The 16,200-nt window shown below is 35.7% G+C and overlaps 1 protein-coding gene across 1 annotated transcript in view; it reads left to right on the forward strand.

Annotated features, from left to right (window-relative positions):
- The window catches only part of LOC137392314 (alanine aminotransferase 1-like), a 31,120-nt gene that overhangs the window by 12,889 nt on the left and 2,031 nt on the right, over positions 1-16,200 (forward strand). Inside the window, exons 8-11 of the mRNA XM_068078994.1 lie at positions 5,243-5,459; positions 8,687-8,861; positions 10,586-10,744; positions 11,003-11,139. Coding sequence (XP_067935095.1) covers positions 5,243-5,459; positions 8,687-8,861; positions 10,586-10,744; positions 11,003-11,139 — 688 coding nt within the window. The remainder of the gene's footprint in view (positions 1-5,242; positions 5,460-8,686; positions 8,862-10,585; positions 10,745-11,002; positions 11,140-16,200) is intronic.

Genomic DNA, 16,200 nt, shown 5'->3' on the forward strand with positions numbered 1-16,200 from the left:
AGGCCTTTGATACGATCGATCACGCAATATTATTTAAAAAACTAGAGCAATTTAATTTTAGTGAGTTAACCATCAGATGGATACAAAGCTATTTAACCCGCCGAACCCAAACAACAAAAATTAATGATACTTTTTCTAACGCTGACAATTTGACTTGTGGCGTACCTCAGGGCTCGGTGCTAGGCCCGACTTTATTCTTAATTTACATAAATGATCTTTGTGATTGTTTAACTCATCTAACTCCTATATTGTATGCTGATGATACCAATTTGTTTATGAGTTCAAAGAACCTAAACGACGATTTACCTAAAGTCCAATCTGATCTTGAAAAACTAGCTGATTGGTGTCAAACGAACAAATTAACCATTAACTTTGACAAAACCTGTTTTACTGTTTTTAAAAATTACCAGAGCAAAATTAAATTTGATCAGCCTATTCTTTTTAATAACACTTTTATTAAAGCAATTGATGAAGTCAAATTTCTTGGAGTGTCAATTGATAAAAATTTGAACTGGTCTTCCCACGCTCGTAAGCTTTTATTAGATTTACGGCCTATATCAGGCATCTTTTACCGCATAAGTGCTTTCATTCCAAAAAAATTGCTGATTATGCTTTATTACACACTTATTCACTCCAAATTATGCTATTCAATAGAAACTTATGGCAATGCATCCAAAATTCATCTTAGCAAAATAATACAGTTTCAAAAGAAAATTGTCAGAATCATTAACCGTAAGCCATTTGGATTTCCAACAAACGATTTATTTAAAACCTCTGATATTTTAACTATTGATAAATTGCATAAATATAAGTTGCTTATTCAAGCCCATAAATTATTTTACTCAAAATGTGATCCAGCACTACCATTTTATAATACTCGTCATCAATTACTTTCTCTTCCCGTACCTAATCATCTAACTTTAGCCGGTCAACGATCCTCAAACTTTGCAACACCTGCGCTGTGGAATCGACTACCTAATTCAATAAGATCAATAAAATGTCTCGGTAAATATAAGGTGGAACTGAGGCACCATCTCCAGTCTGGAGAGTGAGTGTTACGGTCTGGTTTTTGTGCTGCTGACTCGGGCTCGCGTACCACTGGCTTTGCCATTTCGCAATGGGCCCCATCATCATTTCTTACTTATTGTTATTTTTTCACGCATTGGTTAATTATATTTTGTCTCGAGTATTAATTCAATTGTGTAATCTTTAAAGGTGAAATAAAACACACACACACACACACACACACACACACACACACACACACACACACACACACACACACACACACACACACACACACACACACACACACACACACACACACACACACACACACACACACACACACACACACACACACACACACACACACACACACACACACACACACACACACACACACACACACACACACACACACACACACACACACACACACACACACACACACACACACACACACACACACACACACACACACACACTATTTTATTGTCCAAACTCTTTCACTCAATTTTACTACATATTCCATTTAATTTTCAAAACTAGATTTTACTTCAACGTAGTCTGCCTAAGGGTGTCTTTTTCACTTTACTCTCCAAATATATATAAATCTATATATGTAAGTCCAAGTGTTAGTCTGTCATCCAAATGTCTAGTCATAGCGATAAAATTATAGAAACGAATAACCGCTTCGCACTAGAGTTGAACTCAGAAACATTGGTTTTGCAGACCGACATGCTAACCGCTATGTCACTCGGCCCCGATGCCATATTATGGAATAATTTTTGACATACTTATTACACTTGCCAATATTTAATGATGATTGGTTAAAATGAGCTTAGTTCAGCTAGAATGCTTAAACAAGATGAAAAATTTATGTCCACACTTACCGAAAATGCTATAAACATAGGTATACTAGCTGTGCTACCCGGCGTTGCCCGGGTTTTAAAAATCAGCTTATAAACAATGAGAGGTAATGAGAGTTGCCTGCCACTTGCTATTAGCCTGGCACATGGCCAATGCATAATTTGAGTAAACCTACTAATAAGAGCTACCAGCTTCTCGCCATGTTAAGCAATCACCCTGCGTCGTGACTTGAAGCGGTAGAGTGTTTGCTCCCATACAGCGACATATATCGCCTAACGAATCTATCAAGCTCGTGTAGCTAACTTAGTAGGGCATCAGACTGGCGAATGGGAGGGTCTGAGATCAAATCTTCTGCGATATGGATTCATTATTCCAAGATTTTAATAGTTATAGCTGGACGCACCTACAGACATGCGACCAACTTTAAGAAATATAGATATAGCAAAAGCCTACCCTAAGACACTTATGTATTCGCCTCATCTAACTTTCGCGTTTTCGCGGAATCATCCTCTCACAATAATTTCATGTGCAAAACTAAACTATCATAATGAACGAGCGAAAACGCGAAATTAAATAGCTTTGTTCATTGATAGTCAAGCCTGTATTCACTGGTTGCAAGTTGGGGTGGCTAATGTTAGGCGATTAGTTATGAACACCTAGGGGTGTGGAGGGGGCGGTGTAAGCCCCTAACAGGTTTCTCTCATGTAGGGCCTCAGCCGGGCCTCTCATGTGAAGTTTTAAAATTTTTTATCGGAAAGTATCAACATTTTTCTATTTTTTGAGATTTGTTCTGTTTTAGGTGATGTGACTGACGAAACGTTTTTAAATTAAAATAGGCAAAACTTGACCGCAGTTAAAACGCTCAGAAAAATGAGATCTTTTTCTTTTGAGCGTTTTAACAAAGATCAATTTTGCGGATTTTATTTTAAGTTCATTCGGAGGTTTTTACGCTTTCGATGGGACATGGCCAAGCGGGTGTTTAGTAAAACTTGATCTTTTGCAAACCTTTATAAAAATCGTTAACAATAATATTTTGCCGCTGATGATGATAATAATGACGCCTAAGAACTATTAAAAGTTGATGTTTGTCTCTATGGCTTGGAATGAAGTGATATTCAACAGCGATAAAAACCGTGTCCATGGCCGTTGGGCAAATAACTTTTTGGATAAATGATGTTGAGGTCGAGTTATCTGAAGCAATTTATCATTGCGTTGGAACTGAACAAACAAATCCGTTCGAGTTAACCTTGTGTTTGAGATGAAATGTTACATTTTATCCGAGGGCGAGTTATCCAAGTTTGACTGTACTTAGCCGTGAAAAATTCCCAAAAAGTTGGGGCGGCTCAGCCGGCCAGCCGCCCCAGGGAATACGGGCCTGTTGATAGTCCAAGAAACAAATGGTAGCAAGCGATCAAATTGCATTATCGACCTTGCCCACACCATTCTATCTGCGGTTCACAATTACAAACTAGTCCCAAATTGAAATTTTTTTTATCAGTGAACTGAACCTGAGGAATCTAATTATGTTTGTTCCATTGCATTTATTTTCACATCACTATATTTTCGCACTCATCAGAGCTGCGAAATTAAGTTGCTGCGAAATTTTACTCTGTATGCTACTCACGAAACTAAATACTAGCGAAATATAAGTGTCCTAGGGTAATTCAACTTTAGCACACAGAGAAATGAGCAACTTCATTTAAATGTTAGAAGGATAAAAGTTTAATAAGTTGATTAAATATAAAGCCTGTGCAAAAATTTTTTTTGATTAACCATGCAACGCCGGGCATTCACCTATTTAGTTATATACAGTAAAACCTTCAATTGAATGCTATGACGCTCTATTTTTCAACCCTCCCTCTGTAGTGGCAGTCAATGGGAGGTGGCGTTCAAATAGTGGCTGGTGTTGTATTTTTCAAATGGCTCGTCAGAATTTTGGGAAGATAAATTTAGCCCTTTTTCGGGTGAAGCGAACGTCGCCTATATTTTGCTCTCTTTTGTCGTTGGAGCGATAAAACAGAGCAAAATCTATTGCAACCTCTTGGATGCAATAAATCTGCTAACTTGCCTCAAACTCATCAAAGATGTCTAAATGAAATATGCATTGGGAAACCGTAAGATATCTCTACCAGTTGTTATCTATTGCTTGCAATTAATCTGCGAGGATATTATAGTCTGTGCCTTGCTTTGTAATTTGTTAGAGCTTTCAACTTTTATTTCATTCTAAATTTGAAGACATATTTTTATTTTATATCTATAGTTAATAATGTTGAATAAAAGCTCATTGCACTCATTGATGTTTGCTACAGTTTGCAGCCAAAACTAGCTTTTTATGTGCAATAAAAGAGGAGCTACGAGCGTCGATCCATTGCAAGCCGCGTTAAGACAACCTCAAGGGTGCGATTAAATAATATGCTCTAAATCTGCAAATTTATAAGTTATAAAATGGTAGTCGATAAAATGCTACAAATATATGTATTCATGAACAAGTGACATAAATTAACCATATTTATATTACATGCAGAAACAAAATTGAACGTTTTTTTAAATATTTGCATTGTTTGCTCGGATAGCTGCGTTGTGATTGTTGCTTTCGATGAAACGAGCTTCCTCTGGTTGTCCAACACCTTCCACAATGTCTTCTGACCATACTCTTCTTCTGCACTGCTGAACTAGTTGATATTAGCGTCCAAATAATTTTTCGACAAAGCAATATTTTTACGTGTTGCATTTAGCACAAATGCAATATGTAAAAGTTTTGCTCGCTAAACGTAACCTTCATCCTAAAACCAGTCATTCATCTACCATCGTAAATGTAAACCGTTTTTTATATACATGTACTTTGAAGTATTAAAACCATGTTAAGTAAGGAACTACTATTAGCCTGAGGCAGTTATTAATTATTTCTGTGGTGTGGCTTTCAAAGTTTTAGCGAAAAAACGAAAAGCTTTGGAATTGAACAACGAGAGAATTAATTGTTATTAATATAAGCGAATCTTTATTAATACGATTTTGTGGACACTTTTCTACTGATCAGTTGATATTATGGGCTCGTAAAGATTGAATAATGTCACAGTAGTGGTCAAATGGAGGCGGCGTTCAATTAGAGAGTGGCGCTCTATTTTTCAACCCTTCTCTCAGGGTGGCGTTCAAATAGAGGTGGCATTCAACTAGAGGTTTTACGGTAATTAAAGTTTTTCAAGTTCTAATTTTTCTTATGTTGGTGTCAATGTAGATGCTTGTCTAAAGGGGAATTTTTCCATGATACATAACTCTCTCTTTATACTCGAGACCTGCTCCATGCAATATGGTGTTACTATGAGCTATCGAAGTTGCCAGAAAACTAGCAAGATTAAATGATGTGTTGCAGGGCAGGTTTTGTCACGACAGAATATCGAGTCTATCATAAAGTTTGCTCACAAGGAACGGCTGGTTATACTGGCTGATGAGGTTTACCAGCACAACGTCTATGATCCTGCCTGCGAGTTTCACTCTTTCAAAAAGGTCCTAACTGAGATGGGACCAGAGATCTCTGCTAATGTTCAGCTGGCTAGCTTTATGTCCATTTCCAAGGGCTATATGGGAGAGTAAGTAGTTGTCATTTAATAGTCATTCATCAGTCGAACATTAGCATATACATCGGCATATACACATGACCGTCAACTGAATTTTCATGAATCAGTTATTTCTTTAACATTGAATGTCATACTGACACGAATAACAGTCATAAAAATTTCTGTTTTCATTTGAATGGAAATCATCCTACGACCAAACACAAGCGAATCGAGTGTTTGGGAGCTTTATGATAAATGCATATGTGCACACAAGTTCCGAAAATTGTTCATCAATGCCGTACCCAAACCCTTGTACCGAAATCTCATCAACAAATTTAACCATTTTTGTTTGGAGTCGTTTAAGTATAATAATGATACAAAACACGTATAAACCTATTTAAATATGTTACCAAGTCTTCAAAAAGTGTAGATAATATCCTAAAACTTACCCATCTGATCGGATAATACATCACTAGACAGATTAATTTGGCCTAAAATAGCCATTAAAACCTAACAAGCCTTCTTTAATCAAAATTAAGACCGGCCAACGAAACGCCAATAAGGCTGTGCGACAGAGAGTAGAAGCATTAAGTCGTGCATATTTCACGAGAAAAGCGTGCACATTTCACCAGTCTATGGCATTATCCAATTGCCGAAGGTTTCTGTAATTAACATAGAAGTACTGAAAAGTAATCGTTTCTTTTTTGCTGATTTTAAAGTTAACTCTGACATTTTGTACACTTATAATGAGTACTTTGGTATTCCAAGTGATGTCCAAAGCAGTGAAAGTAAAGGAAATGACGATGATATTTTTATAACGATTCTTATAAGATTATTACAATATTTAATTATAAGAATAATTATACAATTTTATAAGATTATTATAAAATTTATTTATAAGATTATTATAAAATTTAACTATAAGAATAATCATTCAAATTTATAAGATCGAAGTATATAGTGACCGATGCTGTGCAATAATGTTACTGTTATTATTTTTTACAAATTTTGTTGATACTACGACTGTGCCCAATATCGCGGGACTGCCAAGCCATTTTTAATATCTGCAAAATTAAGTAGTAGGCCTATATTTTTTCTTATAGATATACAGCTATTTCTATGGCAACCAACTAAAATCTGTTTAGACTTTTAAATTCAGCATAATTTTTTGCATATGAATACAAAAATCTAGATGAATATCACAACCTCTTGATATTGGTTGCTATGGCGTTTTGAAATGTAAACAAAATTGTGCATTGGTTTTCGTTTCTCAAACTTTAACACTAGTTTTCTCAGAACTATGTTTTCGCACTAATGGTAAACATGCATTTAGTTTATTGACCATAAACTCTGCTGTAATTAAGCTGGAATCAATTTTTTTTGCAAAATAACAGAGAATTTTTTCCTTCTGCTAGCGTAGATAACTCTAAATCTCGCACACCCGACTTAACCATGGCTTCTGTGATCATGGCCCATTTCTTCACTTTGGTTACAGATCGCTGTCAAAACCATCCTACATTCAACACAATCAACTTTCAAACTGTGTATATTACACAGCAGCTTGCCATTTTACTTCTAATATTGCATTTCTCCTATTGCAGGGGAGAGATATAAACATACAATCTTTTCCTTTCATTATTGCTGTTTGTTGTACACAATAACACCCAGTACATTACAGCTACCATTGCAGTTCTCCTATTGCACTGCAGTGCCATTTGACTGCTAATATTGCATTTCTCAACCAGTAGTACCGTGTTGCGTTATTAAATAATACATTCATAGAAAACATGTTGTAGTTAATAGTATACATATCATTTAGTGGATTATCTATGTGACACTTATGCGACCTTCAGAGATCATGCACATAGACAGGTAAATATTTATTTTTCGGTGAAGCATACATGTACATTGGATGATTTTTTCATGAAAATGTTAGTGAATATAAAATACTAAACAGTTTACTCTTTTGAGTAACTGTATTGCAAGAACACCAGCTGAAGGTACCTTAGTGAGTGTATTCAGTGAAGTTCCAAGTCTTCTTCTGTTTCCTCCCGATGCTTGTTATATCTATTCCTACGGAACATCTGAAGTTTGGCTTTAAAACTGAGTCGTTTCTACTAGCAGTTTGAGTTTTCAGTGGAAATCTTAGATGCTGTTACAGGATATTCCTACTTCTGAGGAACAAATACTTCCTTGAGGCATTCTTTTTTTTCCTTTTATATTTATAGCTTCGTGGTCTGAAAGGCAGCGAAATTCATCCATATTTTATATGCGTATAAATGGAAAGGTAACTGACAGGCGTAGGTACAGTAGCAGTAAATTAAAAGAACAATTAATATCATGAATACAGGCAGAGTAGTGCAATAAAAAATTGAGGGAGGCCATTGTTTATATGGCTTTAACATCTAATGTGATAATCTCGGAAATTAAAGCGAATGCACACAGCTCTCACTTTTTTCGTCATGATGGTCAGAATGCTGTAAGGTTTTACGCTAGCAGAGTTCATAGGCTCCGAGTGTCCGATCTCATTTGACTATTGAAACAGCAGATGTGCGATACAATCTCCTGTTTAGTCAAAACACGCCATAACTCGACGAACATTGTAGAATCTGATAAGATAGTCATGTGATATTAGTTTCCTACAGAATATATTTTGACAATCTGTGCAAGTTTTAAAAACAGTAAGTTTTGGCAGGTTAACGTATTTTTAGTTTTATGAGTTGTGTTGTTTATTTCAGTGGTTATGCTCTCTTTAGCGTATGCGCATTTGGCCTAAGTCATATAAACTATGAGAGAAGTTATCTTCTCTTGTCTACTACCGTAAAGTCTATGGTAGACAAGAAAAGGAAGTGACACTTACAACATTACAAAATGATTGAACCCTCAGGACATGAGAAATGACTAGTGTACTTAAAAAGGATCAATTAGTATTTGGTAAATCCAACATTTGTTCCAACAATTGTTATCATGACACCATCACCGTCATCTTGTAAATCCAACAATTGTTGTTTTCATGGCCCCAACTTTCCCAATCTTGTACCTACCTTGAAAATTCTGCCAAGTTAAGATTTATCTGTTGTTACATTTCTCCCTTGCCACCTTTACCTTGCATTACAATGTTTAACAAAATATGTATGTACATATTAACTGTTGTTTTCACAACCACTCACCCTCCATTATTTAGATGTTCATTTGCTAACCTGTTGTACCTCTTTGTATCATTGTCTCTATTCAAGCGACAATCTGTCAACTCTTTATAGATGTGGGCTCCGAGCCGGGTACTTTGAGGTTGTCAACTTTGACGAAAAGCTGTTGATGCAACTAAACAAGTGTATAAGCGTGAAGTTGTGTCCTCCTGTTACTGGGCAGGCAGCTCTGGAATGTGTTGTTAACCCTCCACGAGAGGGAGAACCATCCTACGAACTACATGAAAAGGTAATGATGGCTATCTGAAGGCAGTATGTACTCTACAATAACTGGTCAGGTTGCTGGTGAAGTTAGAGAGGTGGTAGAGAGGCTGAGCCCTGTTTAGTCAGAGTTATCTCTCCAACTCAGCTGTTTAAACCATTGTGGCTTCGCTATATGGCGGGTTTGCGACTGTTCAAGTTTCTTCATTTTTATTTTCAAATGATATCTTATGTTCAGCAGTAGCAGTCATTTTCATGTTTGAAATGAACAAATGAAAGAGTCAGTACAGTGTGCAACAGTACAATATATTTTATTGTTACTATGTGACTTCAGTGCTTTTTCTCCACTGGCGCTGGCCTTCATCTGTATACGTTTAGCACTGCAATATATGGTCAGTGTCGTCACTAAGGCATTCAGTCACTAAGGCATGAATGCGGAGCACACAGTTTATCGATATGAAAATCCCCTAGCAATGATCTAGTTGGGGTTAGTAATCAAAAGAATTACATACGAGAATAGCGCGAAACCACTTTTCTACGATTGAATGCAATTTGCCCATTCCTCATCCTTTCTCTTCAGATAATCCCTTATAAGCACACTCTATCATTTTGTTATCCTGATGCTGATTGGCTCCAGAATATTTAGCGTTGACTGCCTCTTTGATTTTCACCTCAGGCAGGCTTTTCCTTTCAGTTCTCATTAATCCCTCACTGACTTCAGTAATGTATATACAATATACTGTACAAGTATTTTGTATGTAGGACATGTACTTCTACATATATAGTAGTTGCTAAAGTCTAAAAAGCAGTTCAAGTTTTCTGAAGTACAGTAGACCCCTTGTTTACGGCGTCCCTGTCTTACAGTTTTTTCGCCTTACAATGCTGAACAAAAGTTTCTCCGGGCCTCGTTACAGCATTTTCCCCACCATACGACATCAACATCAACTCAGAAATTCAAATTTGAACTGCATCGCTCAGTCTTGTTGAATTAGTTTGAAAAAAAAGTTTTTATAAGGTCGGCTAACAGTTATAGTGAAGCGAGGCAAAGGTGCCGAAAACAGGTAGTAAAAAATTAAGATGGTGACAAACGTAAAGTTGAGTTTAGTAAAATACATGCTAAAACCTAGCTTCAAGTGCGTGTTCGATAATTTAATTTCATTTAAGGTAAATTCAAAGTTTATGTTACGTAGCGTCAGAAAAGTGTAGTATACCGAATGTGTTGCTGTCTGAATCTCTCACATTGCGGTTAGCCACTGTCTGTCTTGAAGGTAAGAACTCTATACAGTACTGTACATAGTAATGTTGCATTTTATTGCCGATTGTAACCACTGAATACACTAAAATTACTGTAGGTAACTATAGTTACTTAGCTTAACATTTTATTTTGTTACTACTTTTTAATATTTATAGTACGTATAAAGAATTTTGATGTTATTAGTTTTTACCGGAGGTTTGCGTTAGAAAATTACTATAGTTTCTATACTCCTCAATACGACATTTTCGCCTTAGAATGCCAGCATCAGAATTTAGTAATGTCATATGGCAGGGGTCCACTGTATTAAAACTATGACTCATACTTTAAAAAGTATAGTTTTCAGTTCGTGCAAATTCGCCATTTGCAGGTGGGTCTGAAACATAGCCTCTGTGTAGCAGGAGGGATTACGATGCTTTGCTTAGTGTTTGTTGAAGGAGCTAATTTCACTATCAACTTTATCCCAAGTTTGTTGCTATATTTATGCATTGTGATTGTAGGAGAAGGCTGAAGTCCTCGATGGATTGAAAGCTAAAGCCAAGCTCGTTTCATCAACATTCAATGCCATTGATGGAATAAGCTGTAACAACATACAGGGAGCTATGTATTGCTTTCCTCAAGTGCAGATCCCTAAGAAGGCCATCGAATACACCCAATCTGTGAGCTCTGTTTATTACTCACACTGAAAGGAAATTTAACCATCAGTTCATTTGTTAAATGATGTGCATTGTTAGCGGGGTTGTCAATTTATCCTGAAATCATTTTGCTGCGAACATGGAAAGTAAAGTTAGGTCTCACTTTTGCGACGATAAACCAGAAAAACTAGTACACAGCTGCTATTGGTCGGTAAGACATGTTTTTCGCGTACCTTATTCTGCCAATTTGGCTTCTACAGCAGACTTTCTGTGCTTTTGTAGAATTTGTATAAGGTCGGAGTAGATGAAATAAAGATCACACCTGATGAGTTTTATTGCTTTGAATTGCTCAAGAAGACTGGGCTGTGTGTAGTACCAGGTTCTGGTTTCAAACAAAGAGAGGGAACATACCACTTCAGGTATGTCATTTGGTCAGCTCAATCTACCAGCATGCATAATTAGAGTCGAAGAAACTTCTAGGGGAGGTTTATGAAGGTTTTCATATTGCTCTGGCTGTAAGGCTTAGACGAGTTCTATGTGTAGCAATGAGCTATATTTACACAACCAACATCCTTGTGAAGCGAAACACTAACATTCAAACATATAATCATACCACAACATGTGAGTTCAATGCGTTCTGAGACTGAGCTCATATGTCAGTTTACTCGTGTCTCAAGGCACTATTTCTCATATAAAGTAACTAAATACAAATTAATCCGTTACTATACTATGAAAAAACCGCTTAAAACAGGATGCATGTATTACCGTGGAAAAGCCTGTTTTTAACTGTTGTAATTTAGTACCTACGCTAACAAAGTAACCAATATCTATTTAGTTGTTATAATTTGCAATGAAATGTAACATCACTATGTACAATACTTTAAGTTTTTACTTTCGAGACAGACATAGTGGCTGTCGGTGGTTCGAGAGAGAGACTTGACAGCAACGCATTCGGTACTAAACTTCTGTGACGCTATCTAACAGAAACTAACAGAAACTTTGAATTTAACTTAAATAAATTTAGCTCACTAAATACACACTTGAAGCTAAGTTTTAATCTTTTACTAAACTTGCTTTAATTTTGTCGTCCTAATTTTTCATGATCCTTTTCCGGTTTAGCGTCTTTTGCCTCGCGTTCGCTATAACTTTTAGCCAATCTTTAAAAACTTTTTTCAAACTGATTCTAGGAAGAAGACCGAGCAATGCTGTTCGCGAAAGCGGCCTCTCGCATTCTTGAGTGGTCATCTTGTGGCCTCTCGCTTACTTGAGTGGTCATCTTGTGGCCATCGAGAATCGGCTCAAATGCTTGTATCAAAACATTACACATATCTTAAAGAAGAAACTCACTCAAAATACTGCTCGTATCCCAGTTTCTGCGTATGTTGTTGCACTCATATGTCGAGGTACTAACTGCAACTGTTTGGAAACCGTTTAGTTTTAAGGATTGTTGTTTAGTCATGGTTTGTATTCATTCTGGTCTGCTTAAGAAGATGGGTTGTTCAGTTCCTATGGCAGGTGCTCTTAAAATTCAGTGCACTGTACACATTGAACTACCAGCTTATTTATTGCGAGTTGTCTTCCCCTAAACGAAGTGGTAATTGTGTGTCACACCATATACGCTGCAATGCTTAATGGATGGAGTAACTAGAACTAATTACACTATTATAACTGTTTCCTAGTTGGGTATTTCGTTGAAGTGTTTCCTTTTCTTCCTTCTTTCTTACAAAACATAGTAATATTGTTTTAATTGCGAATAACATTAAACTTCAAGCCTTGACAAAAAGATAAATCGTTTGCAAATTTGCTTCTTATGCTGAAACCATTGCATATTGGAACATATACTTGTATAGCAATGTACTGTAGTTTAATTTAATTGTTTCAGAGTTCACAAAACAACCGCTTTCAAGTGGTTACATATAGACAGCATCAAACAAATGTCATTTATAAAACTACTAGGTGAATGCCCGGCGTTGTCCGGATAATAAAAAAGGCACAGAGAATTTATTTCATTCAACATATACAACATTTACCATTCTAACTTTTAAACTTCATATCATGAGAAAAGTGTTTTGTGCAGCTCAAATAAATTAAGAGAAAAATAAAACAACTGTAAAGGTGTTTAGCTGTGAAATAATTAGCAAGTAATGGCTAAATAGTCTGTTTTGCTACAATAATTACAATGAAAAATGATTTTGACAATAATATAATTATTACGAACTGAGAAAACAAAATAAAAATAATCAATCTGTTTAATTAATAATAACAATGACGACATAGAAGCGTGTGTTTAACAAGGTTACTATTGTAACTGAAGCTATTCATTCAACCTTTAAATATGACGATACTGGTACCTCTTGATACTGGTACAAACGTAAAAATGAGATATCAGACTGTTTTTGTCGGATTCTTTGTCTGATTGAACAGAGAGAAAGTGTAGATGCAATTCCTACGCGAGGTACAACAACTCCTACTTAAGGTACAACAGCCCATGTGTACAAGCTTTAAATTTAATAGTTTTTAGCCATCTCCATGAAGAAAACCGGAAACTGAAGCCTGTAATGGAACATTTGAAATTGAAACGTCACATTTGAAAATTAAAAAAATAAGTGATGAATTTGGAAAAATACGAACCAAACGTAAAAGGTAATATTAATCAATAATAAAAAGGGTATCCCCACTTAGCGATAAAGACACCGTGGATAAATAGTTAAAAACGGCTTTGTCTTGTGGTTAGGTGCATGTGTATGCAAACTTGCGGTTGCAATCGTTGCAAGTTCAATCCTCGTGCCATATCCCAATGCCGTATCCCAGTGCCGTATCTCAGTGCCATATCCCAATGCCGTATCCCAGTGCCGTACCCCAGTGCCGTACCCCAGTGCCGTACCCCAGTGCCGTATCCCAGTGCCGTATCCCAGTGCCGTATCCCAGTGCCGTACCCCAGTGCCGTATCCCAGTGCCGTATCCCAGTGCCGTATCCCAGTGCCGTATGGATTTAGTATTGCTAGATTTTAATCACTATAACTGGACAAATGACAAACATTGACATTTATATACAGAGACTAGCTGTACTACCTGGCGTTGCTCGAGTAATAAAAAAGTCTTCGAGCAGAAAGTTTATTTTTATTTAATATACAGTATACAACATTTACCATTCTAACTTTTAAAATTCATATCATGAGAAAATATTTTTGAGCAGTTCAAATGAATTGAGAAGAAAAAGAAAACATTTGTAAAGGTTTTCAAGCTTTTTCAAACAACTACAACTTTGAAATTTCATATCATGAAAGAAGTGTTTTGTTGAAATAAATTAGGAAGAAAAATAAAACTGTAAATGTGTTTAAATGTAAAATTGAAATCATTAGCAAGTAATGGCTAAATATAATCTGTTCAGCTATGATTACAATGAAAAACTATTTGGTATACAATTATATGATTTTAGTTTGTTTCAGTGTTGGCATCATAAGGTGAAAATATCGTATAGGCATGTAGAATGGTATAGAAACCCATAGTAATTATCTAATGCAATCACTGCCTGTTAAAAATCAGCATCATTAAAAATAGTAACGAAACAATATGTTGACCTTAGTAACTATAGTTACCTACAATAACTTTGGTGCATTTTGTGGTTATGATCTGCAAAAAAATGTAACATTTCAATGTACTACGTGCAGAGTTCTTACCTTCAAGACAGACGTGTAACATAAATGCTGAATCTAACTTATATGAATTTAGTTTACTAAAAACCTACTTGAAAGAAGTTTTCGTAGGCTTTTTAGGAAACTTTTAACTAAGATTTGATCACTGTTTATCATCTGTTTGTGAATGGCTTTACAACAACGGATGACAAGCTGAACTGAGATAAAATCAACAAATTTTAATTTCGAAACAAATGAATCTGTTAATCTTAAAATTATTTTTGCGGAAAACAAATTAGCTCTAGTAGAGTGAAGACGGAAAAAACATCATGTTTCATAGAGTTAATACAACTCATAGAACTTCAATTAACGCATCATTCAGCGTGGAAGTATCTATGAATTATTGTGCTGTTATCAGAATTAAGAAAATGTAGTGTGGCTGGGAAAAAGTCTTCGGAGCAGCGTAAATAAATTAGAAGAGCAAACAAATGTAGATGTGAAATAAATAGCAAGTATGTATGTATAACAGGTGATTTTCTAATGATACAATTGATACCAACTGAGAAAACCCAATAAAAATCATTATTTTGTGGTAATCAGTACAACAATTGCCAAATTTTAATTTCGAGAGAATCTATTGTTGATATCGTTTTGCCGAAAACAAATTAGCCTTAATATGGCCAGAACGAAAAAGCATCGCGTTTCATAGAGCTAAAAGAGTTCATAGAGTTTAAATTAATACATCGTTTTGGTGTGAAAACGAAAAAGGATGAAAATGGAAAAAGTAAGAGCTAGCAATGGAAAGAGCTTCCGGGGTCTCCTGGTTAAAGCGCTGGATTAGTAATCTTTGTGAGTTCAAGTCCAGCAAAGTGTGGAATTTTAATTCCAAAAATTTAATAGCTATAGCTGGACATACCGAAAACAGACGACAGAAAACAGATGACAGACAGACGACAAATTTTGAAAAATATAGATGTATAAAAACCTATATGTAAAAGCCTAAATTATTGGTAACTAGAAATTCTACTGTCATACAGCCCACGACCAAAGTGATATTGGAAAAAAGAAAGGGTACTGATGGTTTAGAAATGCAATATTAGCAGTCAAATGGCACTGCTGTGCAATAGGATAACTGCAATGGTAGCTGTAATGTACTGGGTGTGGGTGTTAGTATATACAACAAATAGTAATAATGAAAAGAAAAGATTATATGTTTATATCTCTCCCCCTGCAATAGGAGAAATGCAATATTGGCCAATATTAGAAGTAAAATGCACTGATATTATTAGAATAACCAATATTATTAATATAGTAATAATATAAAACCAATGCACAATTTTGTTTACATTTCAAAACGTCATAGCTAACAATATCACGAAGTTGTGATATTTATATAAATTTTTATTAAATTTGTACTACGTAGTCATTGTTCTGTAGTCAGCCAAACTTATGATTAATTATTGTAATCATCTCATAAGAACCGTTAGAAAAAATATCATTGTCATTTCCTTTACTTACACTGCGTTGGACATCAGTTAGAATACCAAAGTACTCAGCTACTTTAAAATCGGCAAAAATGAAACGATTTCAGTACTCCTACGTTAGTTACAGAAACTTTCGGCAATTCGACAATGCTATAGACTGGTGAAATGTGCACGTTATTTTTTTTGTGAAATGCGCACGACTTAATCGTTCTATTCTCTGTCGCTCAGCGTTTTAATTTCCGGTCTTAACTTAAATAAAAGTGAGGCTTAGCAAGTTTTAATAACGATTTTCGGCCAAATAAATCTGTCTATTTATGTATAATCCGATCAGATGGGTTAGTTTTAGGAATTTGCGGTAACC

The sequence above is a fragment of the Watersipora subatra genome, chromosome 3 (genome assembly GCF_963576615.1).
Source record: "Watersipora subatra chromosome 3, tzWatSuba1.1, whole genome shotgun sequence".
Taxonomy (NCBI): Eukaryota; Metazoa; Bryozoa; class Gymnolaemata; order Cheilostomatida; family Watersiporidae; genus Watersipora; species Watersipora subatra.